General features: G+C 39.1%; 3 protein-coding genes across 3 annotated transcripts; 2 read left to right on the forward strand and 1 right to left on the reverse strand.

Moving 5' to 3' along the window:
• Positions 1 to 2,371: 2,371 nt before the first annotated feature.
• On the reverse strand, positions 2,372 to 4,669 carry LOC103337699 (dirigent protein 5-like). Its single transcript, XM_089041551.1, has 2 exons — positions 4,652 to 4,669; positions 2,372 to 2,830 (listed from the first exon to the last, which is right to left on the reverse strand). The coding sequence occupies exon 2, from the start codon at positions 2,813 to 2,815 to the stop codon at positions 2,372 to 2,374; it is 444 nt and encodes a 147-aa protein (XP_088897677.1). The 5' UTR covers positions 2,816 to 2,830; positions 4,652 to 4,669.
• A 516-nt stretch (positions 4,670 to 5,185) lies between these two features.
• On the forward strand, positions 5,186 to 6,350 carry LOC148915222 (uncharacterized). Its single transcript, XM_089041270.1, has 2 exons — positions 5,186 to 5,360; positions 5,458 to 6,350. The coding sequence occupies exons 1-2, from the start codon at positions 5,186 to 5,188 to the stop codon at positions 6,348 to 6,350; spliced, it is 1,068 nt and encodes a 355-aa protein (XP_088897396.1).
• A 35-nt stretch (positions 6,351 to 6,385) lies between these two features.
• On the forward strand, positions 6,386 to 6,817 carry LOC148915223 (uncharacterized). The gene has a single exon (XM_089041271.1). It carries the CDS (start codon positions 6,386 to 6,388, stop codon positions 6,815 to 6,817), a length of 432 nt encoding a protein of 143 aa, XP_088897397.1.
• Positions 6,818 to 16,939: the final 10,122 nt, after the last annotated feature.

Genomic DNA, 16,939 nt, shown 5'->3' on the forward strand with positions numbered 1-16,939 from the left:
TTCTAATAAGTGGCCAATAGAGGATGGATCGTCGGTATGCACTGCCCTACAACCGACTTAATTCCCACTCCAAGTCCAATTAATCGTCATTTCCAATGTTGAAGTATAATAATTCTTTTTTAGGTTGACATACCTAATCAATAAAATAAAATACATTAGTTCATTGAGTTAATTATCGCGCTGTGCAGAAAATACTGATTTCAACTGTAGTGTAGTGTGGTGCCAATAATTTCTTACGTACTTTAGTTATTTTTTTTCGGGTGATAAGTTTCTCATTCTTTATTGAAAATGAAAGGTCTAGGTGAATGGTTGGTGGATTCCACTTCCCCTCGCATGGCACAAGGATCGAATCCAATGAGATTTCTTTCCTCCAAGTTGTAACTATTTTAGAAAAAAAAAAAGATCCAGGCCGGCAGGGTTAAATCAAGTCATGTGTTTTTTTTTCCCCAAGAAATCAAGTCATGTGCTTTTTTTTTCCCCCAAGAAATCAAGTCGTGCTTGGGTTGATCAAGATTGGCCTTTTTGATTACCTAATCTCTGTTTGGTGGAATAAACACACCCTAAGGTCTTGTTTGGTTTACAGAACGAATTTGAGGGGAAATCATTTCTCATGTCATTTTCCAATTGATGAAATGAAAGATTCCTTTCCCACGTTTGGTAATGTTGGAAAAGTAACTATGAGATGTCACTTTATTTCATTTTCCATGTTTGTTTTGAGTAGAAATGGAAAACAAAGTTCGTATAAATTTTTAATTATACCCATATTAAATCAAATAAAAAAAGAATGCATATCTAATGATATATTGTAATTCTAAATTGTTAATAGGGACAAAATGATCATGAAAAATATTAATTTTATATTGGCTCATTTTCCTAAACTATCCCATGAGGAGGGAAAACAAAACCCAAGTTGGGAGGATGACTTTACTTTCCCCTCTACTTTCTCATGGACCAGGCAACGATTTCTCATGTCTGGACTTACTAAACATGGGAAAACAATTAATTTCTCATTCCCAAGTCTCCTTTTCCATTAACCAAACGGGCCTAATATTATTTTAGTAGAAGGAATATGCTGCTCTCTTTTAAATAATTGTGTAGCAGCTAGACAACACAAATGAGAGAATATTGGAACCTCCCCTTAGGTGGCTCATCATAATAGCAATATAGAGAGGAAATCAAGCCATCAAGTTAGACTGCATGAAGAAACACAAGTAGCCATAAATTCCTCGCTTAGATAATCAGTTGAAAATTCTTGCAGATATTTAAAATTTGCACTTTTGAAATTTATAAGTGAGGGTTTGCTGGCACGATCGGAGTTAGGAAATCCTTGTCATGTTTGGGGTTGCTAGCTTCTATTTATATTGTGATTGACTAGTTGTTGAGTTTATGATTTGTTTCTTGTGGAAGGAAACTTGGTAGCTTAGTGTGTAGCTCTTGGCTGCTTGTGTTGTGCGTGAGTTTTGTTTGAATAATAATTCTCTTCGTTTCAAAAATATACAAAAAGGTAATGATAGCAAAGCCATTCTACATGAACTTCGTTCTCACCTACCGCATCAATTACAGTTAGAACATACAGTTTTTATATTGAGTAATATAACCCTGACAATATTTCGTTTTAGTGAAATAATAGTGTATTCGTACGATCACTAAATTCCATTCACCAAATTATGTGACAATGTAATTCATTAATTCAAATATGCGTTATATTTGAACTTCGCTTGTTTTTAACTAGTAAGATACTAAAAAGTGTACATTCATATAAGAGTAGTAATATTCGCATCCCTTTCCTGTTTCTCCATGAGAGTGATGCTATTTCCATTTATGTAATTTTTGTTCTCCACCCACCTTATATATTTTCACCTACCATCAAATTAAAAAAAATCAGCGATACTCTCTTCATATAATTTGATAATTAAAAATCTGATCATTCGTAGCATTATTTATAATACAAATTTATAAAAGAATTCAAATTATATGTAATTCAGTGTGTTAATGCAAATGCTAATGTTTGGTGGTTGGAATTTATCTATCAAAATTATATAAAATGGATAAATTTTCCTTGCAATTACACCTCGGCAAACGAGAAGTTTCGCTAGTAATTAAGGTTACTACCAATCTTAACTTCCTTATATCCTCTCTCTTATTAGTGAGATTCCAACACAAGTAGAACTATTATTATAACAGTCGGGAAATCTCTGACTCGCAATGTCAACCTTACGAGCTTTTCTTACACTAGGGATATGTATAACATCTCTCTCACAATCAACTGCCCTCCTCATTTGAATTAAAATCATATGATCAGTTATTATGAGAAGGACATATTATACATGCACATTTACCGCACGTAAGACATTCTTGAACCCTAGTGGAACTAATAACATTCATACAACTTGATGTCCATCTTGAGGCGAAAATAATATAAACCCTGGAAAGTATCTGTCTGAAATGTGGCAATTCCTCTAGCCATGAAGAAGTCTCCGGTCCCTCCAACAACCGAAAGATCCCTAGTTTTTTCCGTCATCAAATCGGCGCCCATAATATTCAACGTGCCCTTGTGCTCACTTGAGTTGAACACCAAAGTGTACGCAAACCAAGCCGTGTAGGTGTCTTTCCTGTCGTAGAAATAGAAGCCTTGAGCTCTTGCCACGGGTGGAGAATGAAACTTGTCGTCGATGGTAATGGGGTCATTAAAAACAACAAGCATACCAAAATTAGTGTCGCTGAGCTTGCTTGCATTTGCCGCGGTTGCAGACGTGGCATTGGCCTTGTCCTTCTCCGTGCCGTCGAACAGCTTGTCGTGGTAATACAGCACCATCCTCTTGCATGGCTTCTCTGCTTGGAATTTTGAGGCTCTGGTTGCCGAAACAGATGGGGAGATAATGAGGGCCAAAATAATGAAGCTACTTTTTGGTGAAAAAGTTGTCATTTTGTTTGCTATTGGAGGTTTGATCCGATTGTTGTTTTCATTTAGATTGAACCACCTGGTTGGTTCAATTTATATCCAAGTTTGGAGGTTGATTGATCTGTCTTCATTGTGGAAGGATTTTAGTCAAGAATATGCCCAGTGGTCCTCGGACAAAAATTTGAGCACATATAGTTCGTAATTTACTATGTTTTTGTGCAATAGAAAAACAGAGCAAGTGACAAAACATGTGTTTGGTCATGATGCAAATGCAGAAGCATCTTTTTTAAGATTTTGGGGACGCCCAGGAATCAGAATGGGCTTAATGTGTAATTTGATAATATAATTAAGGTTAACTTGTACTTAATTTGATAATATAAAGGTTAACTTCTAGTTCGTTTGATTCCGGTGCTAATTAGTTGAGATGCTGCGGGTAGCCAATGCCAAAAGGCCTCAACTGAAGTTGGTTTTACCATTTCATATAGGCATTTGCCTGTTTTGCGAAGTGACGTGCTAACTAACAACAACGGTAGGACACAACAAAAAAGCCAAAAGTTGGCCTCTAGCCACTAGCAAATAGCCGTTTTTCAAATTAGCGAACAGCAAAAAATCTCACAACCGTTCAAATAGGTCAAATTTTAAATTTCGGTTTGGTTTATACACTTAAAAAGTGTAGTTATAGGCAAAAGATCAACTAGTATAGTGGTTCTAACTTATAACGAAATGACAATACGCGGAGAGACTCAAGAACCATTAAAGTCTAATGCAAGACTACTCATTGATGTGAAATCAACTCTCAACAATCAAAATAGCTATAAGCTTTTGTAGCTCAAGTGATATAAATGGGATAAAATAAATCATAATAAGTTAAGTTCCTCGATGAGCCACCAAGAATGTGCCTCCACTCATACTTTCTAATTTTTACCTGTTCCGTGCTCTAAATTTCTTTTTAACTCTTAAAAGTAATTTTTTCCCCATCGGATTTGAACTTAAATTTTGGACATATGACTAATTACTCTTCACCATTCAAATTACAAGTTCCATCCTTCTTAAATTTTAGTATTTTCTCGAGTAACAAACATTTACATACTTCAAACGAGAACGCTAATCCCCGCACAGCATACCATTGGCATTAAACAACATGATAGAGATTTCACTTGTCGGATGCATCATGCATGAGAGGATTGAAAACCTCACTTTAGAAGGTTACCCTTTTTGTATTTTGAACAACTATTTTGTATTTGGGCCACAATATAATCAGCAGCATTATGAGGCCTTGGTAACATTCCTGCAGCTCATTGACCAAATGTGGACCACTTCGCATGCTTAGAACATTCAGGTACATTCTGAACGAATGCAAGTCCAGAATCAGCGTGGTGCATGCTGAAGACCTTTATCGCTAAGGAGAAGAACTTGGATGTAAATTGTAATTCAAGGAAAAATCTAGAGTAAGGGTAGGGTGGACTGTAGTCCAGTGCAAAGTTCAGGGGGGAAAAAACCATAGTACTGAGTTTTTTTTTTTTTGGTAAAAAGGGGGCCAAACCCCAAAACAACAGAAGACTTAGCCATAGGCTAAACTAACCCAACGAGTTTTAGGAACTCCAAATAAGTCATCAACTAATAAAGCACCAATCCAGCTTGGAGCAGCATCAAGCACACACAGCCCAAGATCAAGATCATGGCTCCATTTAGCCAAACAATCTGCCACAACATTCCTTTCCCTGTAAATGTGGCTCACAGCACAAACACCAATCTGTTGAGAATTAAGCTACTCACTGAGCTTAATAAGAAACTACAGATGACAATCCTGTAGATTGTTCCTGAGAAGAATGAAGAATTGAAGAACTTTCCTTTTTGGGAAGTAGCCGTTAGCTACTCTAACTATTTTGGGATAATTTCTACAGCTGGTTTTTTTGCATTTCTTAGCTGTACTATGTTAACGGACTCTAGCCTAGGTGTAAGAATCGTAGCCTCCAATCATTATGAATGGTAGGAGATGAGTCCTTGTATCCTAAAATATAGGATCCTGATTTTGGCATCTTATGTCATGTATATGAGAGCAGGTTTTTGCTCGGACTGGATATAGAAAAATACAGAACATTTTCTCATTCTCTCTGGTTTTTCTTCTCTCTTCTGCATAAGCGTTTTTAATATACAAAAACCAACATGGTATCGAGTGCAATCCAGAGAGGCGTGGTGAGAGAGAGAGCTTTCCTGAAAAAATTCCCAAAAGGGATAAAGGTTGCTCTTTTATTGTTTGGTTCACTAAGACTCACTAGGAAAATGGTGGGATCAGGTTCTTCAGGTGGAGATCTACGAACTCCACAGTTTGATGGTGCAAACTATGATTTTTGGGCTGTCAAAATGGAGACCATCCTCATAGCACATGATCTATGGGATGTAGTTGAGGTCGGAGTACAACCTCAGCCAGTTATTGAGGAGGAAGAAGACTGCGGAGGTGAAGGAAGTGAATGAGCAAATCCAGAAGCACCTACTATCTCAGAGAAGACAGAATCAAAATGCCAAGGCACTGAGTCTCATTCAAGGGCCTTAAGCTGATGAGCTCTTCCCTCGCATCAGAAATGAAAAGACTGCAAAAGGAGCTTGGGATGTCTTGAGGAGAGAGTTCAGAGGAGATAAAAAGGTAAGAGCTGTAAAACTTCAAGCTGTTAGAGCAGATTTTGAGTATATGAGAATGACTGATGGTGAAAGCTTAGATAGCTATTTGGCTAGATTTTTTGGAACTGTGAATAATCTGAAATCTCTTGGTGAAGATGTGACTGAAACAAGAATTGTGCAAAAACTTTTGATGAGTCTAAGTAGAAAATATAAGTCCATTGTGTCTATCATTGAAGAAACTCGAGATCTTGATGTTCTTAGAGTTGAAGAAGTTATTGCATCTGTCAAGGTTTATGATAAAAGGGAAGACCTGCATGATGAAAGAGATAAAGTGGCTGGAACTGAGAGAGCTTTTAGTAGTCTCAAGGTTGGAAATAACCAAGTTCATGGCTCTAATAAGGGCTCACAGAGTAGACCAAATCAAAAGTGGCAGGGACAAGACAAAAAGGGATCAAATTGGTCTCAAAATAACAATGGCTCAAGCTGGAATAACAATGCTGGAGGAAATTGGAACAATAGTTTTAATTCTCAGAACAAGCAAGGTAGCAGCAGTCAAGGAAGTGTGAAACCACAATGCCAAGTCTGTCAAAAGTATCATTTTGGTGTGTGCAGGCACAAAGGCAAACCTAGATGTGGAAAATGTAATAGGTTTGGTCATACTGCAAAAGACTGTGAAGGCAACAAGCAGGTGGCTAACTGTGCAAAGGAGGAAGAGGTAATCACAGGCACCATGTTCTATGCTTGCCACTCTGCAAGTGTGAAAAATGGAAGTGTATGGTTTGTGGACAGCGCCTGCAGCAACCACATGACTTCTCAAGAGTCGTGTTAATAAACATTGACAGGACTGTGACTTGCAAAGTTAAAATGGGCACTGGAGATCTTGTACAAGCAACTGGAAAAGGCACTCTAGTAGTTGAAACTCAACATGGGAGAAGGTATATACATGAAGTGTTGCTTGTTCCGGGCTTGGATGAGAATCTATTGAGTGTAGGCCAAATGATGGAGCATGGTTACTATGTCCTATTTGGGGGTAACATGGCAGTTATTTTTGATGATGGCAGCCTCAACAATGTTGTAGCTAAAGTGGTCATGGGAGGAAATAGATGCTTCCCTCTCTCACTAGAATCTATGACAGCTGCAGCTAGAAAAGCATCAGTGATTGAAGATTCTTGGATCTGGCATAGAAGACTTGGACATTTGAATTTTGTTAGCATGAAAAAAATGCAGCAGATGGAAATGGTGGCTGGACTACCTGTGTTAACCGAAATGAAGGATGTGTGTGAAGGTTGTGTTTGAGGAAAACATCACAGAGAGAAGTTTGACAAAGAGGAGCATGGAGAGCAAGCTGTCCACTGGAATTAGTGCACACAGACTTGTGTGGACCAATGCAAAATGAGTCAATTGGTGGAAATAGGTACTTCATCACATTCATTGATGATTTTTCAAGAATGTGCTGGGTATACTTTCTCAGAAACAAATCTGATACCTTTAATGTGTTCAAGAAATTCAAAGCCTTTGTTGAATTGCAAAGTGGATTTAGTTTGAAAAAACTAAGGAGTGATAGAGGTGGTGAATATACCTCACATGAGTTTCAAGAATTCTGTACAAGCATGGGAATGGAGAGGCAATTAACCATTGCCTACTCTCCTCAGCAAAATGGAGTTGCTTGAGAGGAGAAATAGAACAATATGTGAGATGGCAAGATCCATGATGACAGAGAAAGGAATCCCTGTGATTTTTTGGGCAGAAGCTGTAAGTAATGCAATTGTGTATCTCAAAAGCAGATGTTTTACAACATCTGTGCTAAGTAAAACACCATTTGAAGCATTCACAGGAAGAAAGCCAGGAATTAAGCATCTGAAAGTGTTTGGTTGTATCTGTTATACTCATGTTCCATCACCCTTGAGGCAGAAGTTTGATGACAAGGCTAGAAAGGGAGTTTTTATGGGATATGGAAGCTGTGAAAAGGGTTACAGAGTGTATGACTTGCAATCTAAAAAAATTGTGCTCTCAAGGAGTGTAATTTTCAATGAGGACAAGGCATGGAATTGGAAGAGTGATCAAGAGGAATCTGTTCCAATACCATTCAACCTTGGAGGAAATGAAATAGAAACTGAATTTGGTGAAGAACAAACTGAAACAACTCAGTTTGATAATGGTGGCAGCTCTCACTCAAACACAACTGTTGGTGTTTCAGTAGGAAATAACAGTCAAGCTTCTACACCTAGCTCTACTCCAGTGAAGTTGAGAACTCTGGAAGACATATATGCAAGATGCCACATGTGTATCATTGAACCAGAGAACTATCAAGAAGCATTGGTGATTTAGCTTGGCAAGAAGCTATGAATGCTGAGTTGGAAATGATAGAGAAGAACAATACCTGGGAATTGGTTGAGAGACCAGCAGATAAACCTGTTATAGGTGTGAAGTGGGTGTTTAAAACCAAGCTTAATTTGGATGGAACAGTTCAAAAACATAAGGCCAGACTTGTAGCAAAAGGGTATGCACAGAAACCTGGAATTGACTACAATGAAACCTTTGCACCAGTTGCAAGGTTAGACACAATTCGAACTCTCATTGCTCTTGCAGCACAAAAAGGATGGAAGTTGTTTCAGTTAGATGTCAAGTCAGCATTCCTAAATGGTGTGCTTGATGAGGAAGTATATGTAGAGCAGCCTGAGGGTTTTGAACTGAAAAATGCAAGTCACAAGGTTTACAAGCTGAAAAAAGCCTTGTATGGACTTAAGCAGCTCCTAGAGCCTGGTACAGTGAGATTGATGCATATTTATCTATGTGCAAGTTCAAAAGAAGCATTGTGAAGCTACTCTGTACACTAGATCTGATAATGAAGGAGGTTTAATCATTGTCTCAATCTATGTTGATGACATTGTTTATACTGGAAACAGTGAGAGGATGCTTGCTGAGTTTAAAAGGGAGATGATGCAGAGATATGAAATGTCGGACCTTGGACTCCTTCATCACTTCTTGGGCATGGGAAGTACTACAAACTGATCAAGGGGTTTTCATTCATCAAAGCAAGTATGCCAAATCCTTGCTTGTGAAGTTTGGGCTTGAAGATTGCAAACCAGTATCCATTCCATTGCCTACTGGTGAGAGACTCAAGAAAGTGGATGGAAGTGACTTAGGCTGATGAAGGACTCTCAGAAAGATAGTAGGAAGTCTACTATACTTAACAGCAACTAGACCAGATTTGATGTATGCTGCCAGTTTGCTGTCAAGGTTTATGACTAGTCCTACAAAGAAGCATATGGGAGTTGCAAGAAGGGTCCTAAGATATGTGCAAGGAACTCTCAACTATGGCATTGAGTATGTGAAGGATAAGTCTGCAATTCTCATTGGATTCTGTGATGCAGATTGGGCAGGTAGTGAGGATGATAGCGAGGAGCACTTCTGGCTATGCATTCAGACTTTGGAAGTGGAGCATTCTCTTGGGCCTCTGTGAAACAAAATACAGTGGCACTATCAACAGCTGAAGTGAGTATGTCTCAGCATCTGAGGCAACAACACAGGCTATTTGGTTAAGGTTTGTCCTTGATGATTTTGGTGAAATGCAAACTGAGGCAACACCTCTTTTCTGTGACAATATGTCAGCAATTTCTATGGCCAAGAATCCAGTTTTTCATCAAAGGACTAGACACATAAACAGGAGGTATCATTTCATAAGGGAGGCTCTACAAGAGGAAGTGATTGACATGAAATTCTGCAGAAGTGAAGAACAACTTGCAGATATTTTTACAAAGGCACTGCCTAAAGACAGATTTAATCAACTAAGGTTGAAACTTGGAGTTAAGCAGTAATGGCGGCTTAGGAGAGGCTGTTGAGAATTAAGCTACTCACTGAGCTTAATAAGAAACTGCAGATGACAATCCTGCAGATTGTTCCTGAGAAGAATGAAGAATTGAAGAACTTTCCTTTTTGGGAAGTAGCCGTTAGCTACTCTAGCTATTTTGGGATAATTTCTCTGGTTTTTTTGTCTGTTTCTTAGCTGTACTATGTTAACAGACTCTAGCCTAGGTGTAAGAATCGTAGCCTCAATCATTATGAATGGTAGGAGATGAGTCCTTGTATCCTAAAATATAGGATCCGATTTTGGCATCTTATGTCATGTATATGAGAGCAGGTTTTGCTCGGACACGGATATAGAAAAATACAGAACATTTTCTCATTCTCTCTGGTTTTTCTTCTCTCTTCTGCATAAAGCGTTTTTAATATACCAAAAACCAACACAATCTGTCTCACCATCGCTGTGACTAGCAATCAAGGAAGCTAGAGGTGGGAGCCAAGCCTAGAATCTTTCTGGACTAGGAGTAGTGGCGCATCCATTTCCACGGTGAGCCTACGAATGCCTTTAGCAATAGCAAGTTGCGGACCAAAAGCAGGCCCCAAACTTCAGCTTCGAGTTTGCCCTTACCAAGGTTCACGGCAAAATCATAGATCCAATCCCTAAAAATTACGAATCACTCCTCCGGCACCAATAGAGCACGAAGCACACCTTCTAGACCCGTCCACATTAAGCTTGGCTGTCCCGATTCGGCGGTTCGAGCGACAAAGGGAATTTTAGAAGCCTTTGTATCCCCAACCTGGCTACACGTATACCACTCATTTACAGCAGCAACAATAACCTTCTTAGGCTCATATCTGACCTCATCATCTTTATTAAAAATATGATTATTTCTCCACTTCCATAAAACCCAGCAGGTAAAAACAAAAACTAGAGTCCATGGCATATGATCGGCCCACATAGCTTTAGACAAAAGATTAGAGCGAAGCCTAGGATGGAACTTCATATGGAAGAAATGGGGATGAGCACCAGGACCAAGCACAGCATGCCAAACATTAGTAGCCCTCTCACAGTCCCTAAAAATATGCAAGATAGATTCAACTGGCCAATTACAGTAATTATAGGCAGGATCATCAGCCAAATGCCTCTAAGCCCTCTGCTCATTAGACAAGATTTTGCCTTGAAAAACCAACCAAAGGAAAATTTGAAGCTTAGGGGGAATCTTCAATTTCCACAAGAACTTCCAGTCATACGAAGGCCACTCACTACCATGAAACAAAAGAGTATAAGCAGTTTTTACAGAGAACATACCATTAGCAGCAGGCCCCCAAATTTGAGCATCAGGAATTGCACCGGTCACTCCCACGGGAATGCAAATAATTTGTTGAACCAACTCCTTATCCAAAACTGCCCTTAATTTGTCAATATCCCACCAATCCCCCTTAAAAAAACTGGAAACATTCAGGTCACATCCTCAATTTGCAGAACCCCATCTTGTTCAAGAAGAGGTCTTCCATTCAGCCACCTATCCTGCCAAAATTTAACAGTGTCTCATTTCCCAATCCTCCACAACATACTGTTCACCCGTTTTGTGATCACTCATATGGTGGAAGGGCAAAGTTTCTCACTGCCTTGCGAACCATTGGTACTGGTCAGACAAGTCGACTTTCTTTGGTGTATGAGCGTGCCACTGTTAGCAATGAAGATTCTAGCAGACTTATTTTAGAATAGATAACTTGCGCCCCAAGTTACTGATTTTTATAAACAAGCGATTGTGAATTTGGGTGAGGAATCTCTCCCAAGTAAATTCTTTTCTTGCCTCAGACTGGTGAGGACTTTAATAATTTATCTCAGTATAAAGAGGTTGTTCTAGCCAGAATGGTTGATGGAATTTAAGCTGTCTTAGGCAGAACGCCTTTTACAAAACTATAAACATAAATATCCAAGCTAGAAATAAGAAAGGACAGTTGGAACTCCATTTACTTTGGATAGAAGGTTGATCCGGATTTGAATTTGAAATATCTAGGCTGAATTTATTAACAACTTCTTGCTAAGCTTTGTAGATCGATACCAAAGGTTAATTTTGGTAGAGCTTTAATACACTTCAACCTTTTGTGAGGCTTACGAGTAGGCGAGCGTGCTTCTTTAGTCTGTAGAGGACTTGATGGGCTAGAGCGCCTTTGTAAAATTTGTTGAGGTTTTCATGTTTGGGAAAAGCTCAAGGTCTACTGTCTTGGTTTTTGCTGAACCAAATTTGTAACGAGAGAAATCTCGTTTTAAATGACTTATTTTCTAAGTCTGAACCTTGGGAATTCTGATCTCAAGCTGATTTTCACTTGGAATTCAAGTGAGCTTCTGATTGATTTTGAGTTGTTTGTTTGATTGATGACTTGAGTGTTGGATTGATTTTTGTTGAATTTTTTTTGTGTCTTTGCCCTGTTCATTTCTTCTTGTATTTATAAGAGATGTTATCTGGAGTAGGACAATTCTTTTTAAATAATGGGCGGCAATTCCTTAAAAAGATCTTTCATTTTTAATTGTAAAGAAAGGGGGTTTTGATTAATTTCTGGTAGATAAGCTCTCAATAGTCAGTTCTTAAGATCACTTCCCTGTTTTTCTTGAAAAAGAACCTAATCTCCTTTCCCAATTTTAACTGCCCCTTGTGAGATTTCAACCATGATGGTTAGTTTGATTTCCCAGATGAACAACTCTCTGTCCTCCTGCTTATCTCTTTTTGAAAATATGGCATGCGTATCTCTTGAAAGGATGGTGCATTCTTGGAGTGGAATCAATATTTTTGAATATATAAGAAGGATTTTGATCTTCTGGTGGCAGAAATTCAGAGAAGTCCTTTTGCCACTAACCTGCTTTAATTAATCCTCAATCAACTAAGTTGAGTTTATTGACTTTTCCATTTTGGAAGTCACGTGGGTTCTGAAAACAGGTCTCTTCCTTTTTTCTTTTAATCATCTTTGGGCCCATTCTGATTTATGTCGGAGCCTAAAGGTAGCTGCTTTTCTTTTGGGGCCCAAGTTTTCTTGCCACATTTTGATGATTTTTGGGCTGGCCTATCTGGATTTTGGGCTTTGCCTTCTTTTCTTTTTTTTTGCAAAAGCCCAAACTGCTTGAGTCATGTAGCTTTTATTCTGGGCTTTTTCTGTGTTGGGCTGGGCGCGTTGAATTTAGGCCCAAACACATACCCTTAGAGAGTAACTCCACCCCATGCAGAATTCCCCTCCAAGTAGAGGAACAAACACTGCTTTAGAAGCAGGGAAGGGTCCATAATTGAAGTACCTTTAAGGTATTTGGCCTCATAAATCCTAGCCCAAAACCCCTCATACTTGTTCTGAATTCTCCAACCAATTTTAGCAAGCAAGGCTTGATTCATTGCAGAAGACTTCTTAAAGCCCAACCCTTCCTTACACTTAGGAAGACAAACCAAATTCCACTGACATAGATGAACTTTGGTTCTTTTTTCATGCCTCCCCAAAAAAAATTTCTATTCAACCGGTCTAGCTCATCACAAACACTTACAGGGAGTTTAGTAGTTTGCATAGCATAAATAAGAATAGAGGAAGTCACAGCTTGGATTAAAGTTGCGCGTTCTGCATAAGAAAGAAGTTTACCTTCCCAAGCAGCCAACCGATTGTGCACCCTATCCAGCAACTTCTTATAAGTAGCATGAGTACCCCTTGCATGAAGAATAGGTATGCCTAAGTATTTGCCTAAGTCACTAGTTTGAGGAGAGCCACAAATACAACTAATCTCCTTAACCACCTCATTCGGAGTATTGGAGAGCAAAAAACTGCAGATTTATCATAGTTTACAATTTGCCCTGAAGCTTGACAAAAGAGCTCCAAACAACCCTTCATAATGCAAGCTTGTTTAATAGAGGCTTCGTCAAAAAGAATAAGATCGTCTACAAAAAAAAGGTGGGAAACCATGGGCCCAGATTGAGAAGATTTAATAGCTTTCCAACTACCTTTTTGAACCAAGTCAAAAATGATGTGAGAAAGTTTTTCAACACACAACACAAACAAGTAGGGTGATAAGGGGTCCCCTTGCCTAATACCATTCATAGGAGTAAAAGAATCAGTGAGCTCCCCATTAATACAAATATGATACTTGACAGTAGACACACAATGCATGATCAACCTCATTAAAGCCACAGGCAAACCCAACTCAGCTAACACCATCTCAATAAAATGCCAATTCAATCTGTCATAAGCTTTAGAGAGATCAATTTTCCAAGCCATAAACCCTTTCTTGCCCTTAGAAACCTTGAACTTATGCATAAGCTCTTGGGCAATAAGAATGTTATCTGTAATATGCCTTCTAGGCACAAAACTAACCTGGTTAGGACTAATTAGCACAGGCAGAATAGACCTCAATCTAGCCACGATGATCTTGGAGATGACTTTATAAAGAGTTGAACAAAGACTGATGGGACGAAAATGCACCATAGTCTGGGGACTATTAACCTTAGGAACCAACGTGATAAGGGTCTGATTCAACTTAGCAGGAAAGGAACACTCAGTAAAGGCCTTGGTCACCATAGCAAAAATATCAGTAGCACATTGGCCCCATTGGTTTTGATAAAAGCACGCAGGAAAACCATCTATCCCAGGAGCTTTAAGACCTCCAATACCAAAGAGGCTTTCCTTAACTTCAGCTAACTCAACTTCCTTAGTTAAAAAATCCAAATCTTCGCCACTAATGATAGGGAAAAAAATTAGGAATATCCAAACCAATAGTAGCCACGTATGATTGAGTGAAGAGAGACACAAAATGCTAAATAGCCAAGGCCTTAATACCTGGAGCAGTCTCAACAACCATACCATCATTATTCCTCAACCTCTCAATTTTATTTCTTCGCCTTTGAATCACGGTGGTGAGATGAAAATTTTTTGTATTACGATCCCCTTCTTGAAGCCACTGTAACCAAGACTTTTGCTTCCAAAACAGAGCTTCTTACTCAAGGATACCATTAAACTCATCCATTAAGGAAGCTTCCAGCCACCTAAGAAATGGATTAAACTTTGCACAGGGCCTTTTGAATACCATTAAGCCGGGCTAATAACCTAGCCTTTCTCAACTGGAGATGCCCAAACACATTAATATTCCAATGCTTAAGAGGGCCAACCAGCTGAAGGGTCTTCTCCATAGCAGAGCCATCCAACTTGCTCTAAGTATTATTAATGAGATCACCAAACTTCTCATGTTTCAATCACATTGCCTCAAATCTAAAAGGGCGAAGATGAGGAGTAGCATGAAAACAAGAATGCAGAGAGATTTTAAGGGGATTATGATCTGAGGTAGTTCTAGGTAAATGTCTAATATGAGCATCAGCATATAACCCTCTCCAATTCATCGTGCAAATGGCCCTATGAATCTTTTCACTAACTTTTGCATTCCTCCAAGTGTACTTAGGACCAGAAAAGCCCAAATCCACTATACCATGATCGTCAAACCAACTGCGAAACCCTTGCACTCTAGAAGTCATAGCTCCACCCAATTTATCATCCACATACAACATCTCATTAAAGTCACCAGCTAAAATCCAAGGCAACTGATGGCAATCCGCAACAAACTTGAGACATTCCCATAAGCTCACTCGTTTTCTGATACAAGGTGGCATAAATAGCTGTAAACAACCACGGAGGACCACCCTTCCGAAACACAGGTGAGATAGATTGATCTGAGCGTTCCCATAATTTCCACCTGAACTTTGCTATTATCCCATAGTAACCACAAATCACCAGAAAACCCAACAACATTCACAATTTCAAAACAAGGGAAACCCAAAGACTTAACAACAGAAATAGCTTTCTCACCACTGATTCTCGGCTCACAGAAAGAGAATATCCATACGATGAGTCTGAATTGACTCCAACATAGTATACTTAAATTTGGTGCTAGCAGCACCTCGAACATTCCGACATATTATATTCATAAGGAAAAATCCAAAGAAAAACAAACAAAAGGGGCTTACCCCATCAAATACCAAAGGTCACACCACCCTCACTAGGATGACCTATCATCTAAGCATCAGAACCAACACCTTGTCCCTCAGACAAATCCATGTTTTCATCTTGGCCTACATCAACACCAGTAGAGGCATCAATAGCCACTGCATCATCCTCATATTCAAAACTGGCCTCAGAATTAACACATTCTTCCCTTATATTCGGGGGTTGACCAAAAATATACACACCCTTCTCTATACTTGCATCATGGTTCCCCACCCAGCTATCAATTTTCTTACTAACCAAGCCGGGCTGCCCAAATTCCTTCCCATTGAACTGAGCGACACCAAATGAGTTAGAAATATCAAAAGAAGTTCCAAAAGGCTTCCAAAGTTTCTTGTCCTTTGTAACCAGAAAAGACTTACTAGCCCAACTTTATTAGAAATATCATTCAACATCTGCCTAGAAGTGTCTTTATTGGATTTAGACTTAGTCCAAATCTTTTTGCCCTTGGGACCAATATTCTCCATATTTTTACCCATCTTAGAAGACAAAGAAGCCTCATCCCCCAGTCTATTCACATCTCTTCCAAAATCCTCCCCAACTTGTCTCAAGGCATCAAATCCGGACCCCTTAGAAGTCCCACCAGCATTCTTCCCCCCTCCATCTTTAAAATTAGTCTTATACTTCCTTCTAGCTGAACATTCATACAAGGCCCTCTTAGCCCAAAATCCCAATCCTTCAACTTATTAACCTCATCCCCAGAATCAGTGTTCATATCCACGCTACCCTCTTTGAAAGGCACCTCAGGAGTTTTCTGAGATTGAACCTCAACCCTCAGAGGACACACTTCCCTCTTATGACCATATTTACCACACATATAACAGATTTTCGGTAAGCCTTCATATTCTATATTGTACCAATGTTGATTAATTTGAACAAAAGCCTCCAAAGGCTTAGTTAGATCAAGCTCCACACATAAACGAGCAAATTTACCTCAATTCTGAGAAGTTGTTAGAGAATCAATTTTCAAAAGCTTCCCCACTAAATTTCCAATACGCTTCAGAGACCACACATCAAAACATTCAAGCTGAATAGCAGCCACCATTATCCAAGTTGCCATACGTGTGATATGAGCTGTAGCAGGACAGAAACCAGTCTCCATTTCTACATTCCAAATACTGTCCATCAATAATCCATGGACCACCAGCCAGCACAAAATTTAGATCCTCCTCCAAATCAAATTTCACCACAAAGTAATCATTAACAAGATCAATCAACTTCCAATCCCCCTTCAGGCTCCACTTTTGCTGTAACCGATCATGAATGTAATTGTAAGCATGCGAACGACCTAGCAACTTTATGATCAAAGCGTGCTTCCAAGGCTGGGAGAGGCGATCCATTGCACGATCAAATAGCTAAATGCTCGGCCCCTTCTCACCTCGAGAAATTACCACATCTTCATCATCATTGAGATCCTCATGGGTATCACTGATGCAACACACATCAATACCCACATTCTTTACTAAATTAACTTTACCCATAAGCTTGTCTTTAAAACTACCAGACCCAAACTCAAATTGCGCCCCACTAAAATTTCCATAGCCAAACACCGATCGATCCCCATCTCTGAAATTTCCAGCACCAAAC

This window comes from Prunus mume, linkage group LG7 (assembly GCF_029339155.1).
Source record: "Prunus mume cultivar Tortuosa linkage group LG7, ASM2933915v1, whole genome shotgun sequence".
Classification (NCBI taxonomy): Eukaryota; Viridiplantae; Streptophyta; class Magnoliopsida; order Rosales; family Rosaceae; genus Prunus; species Prunus mume.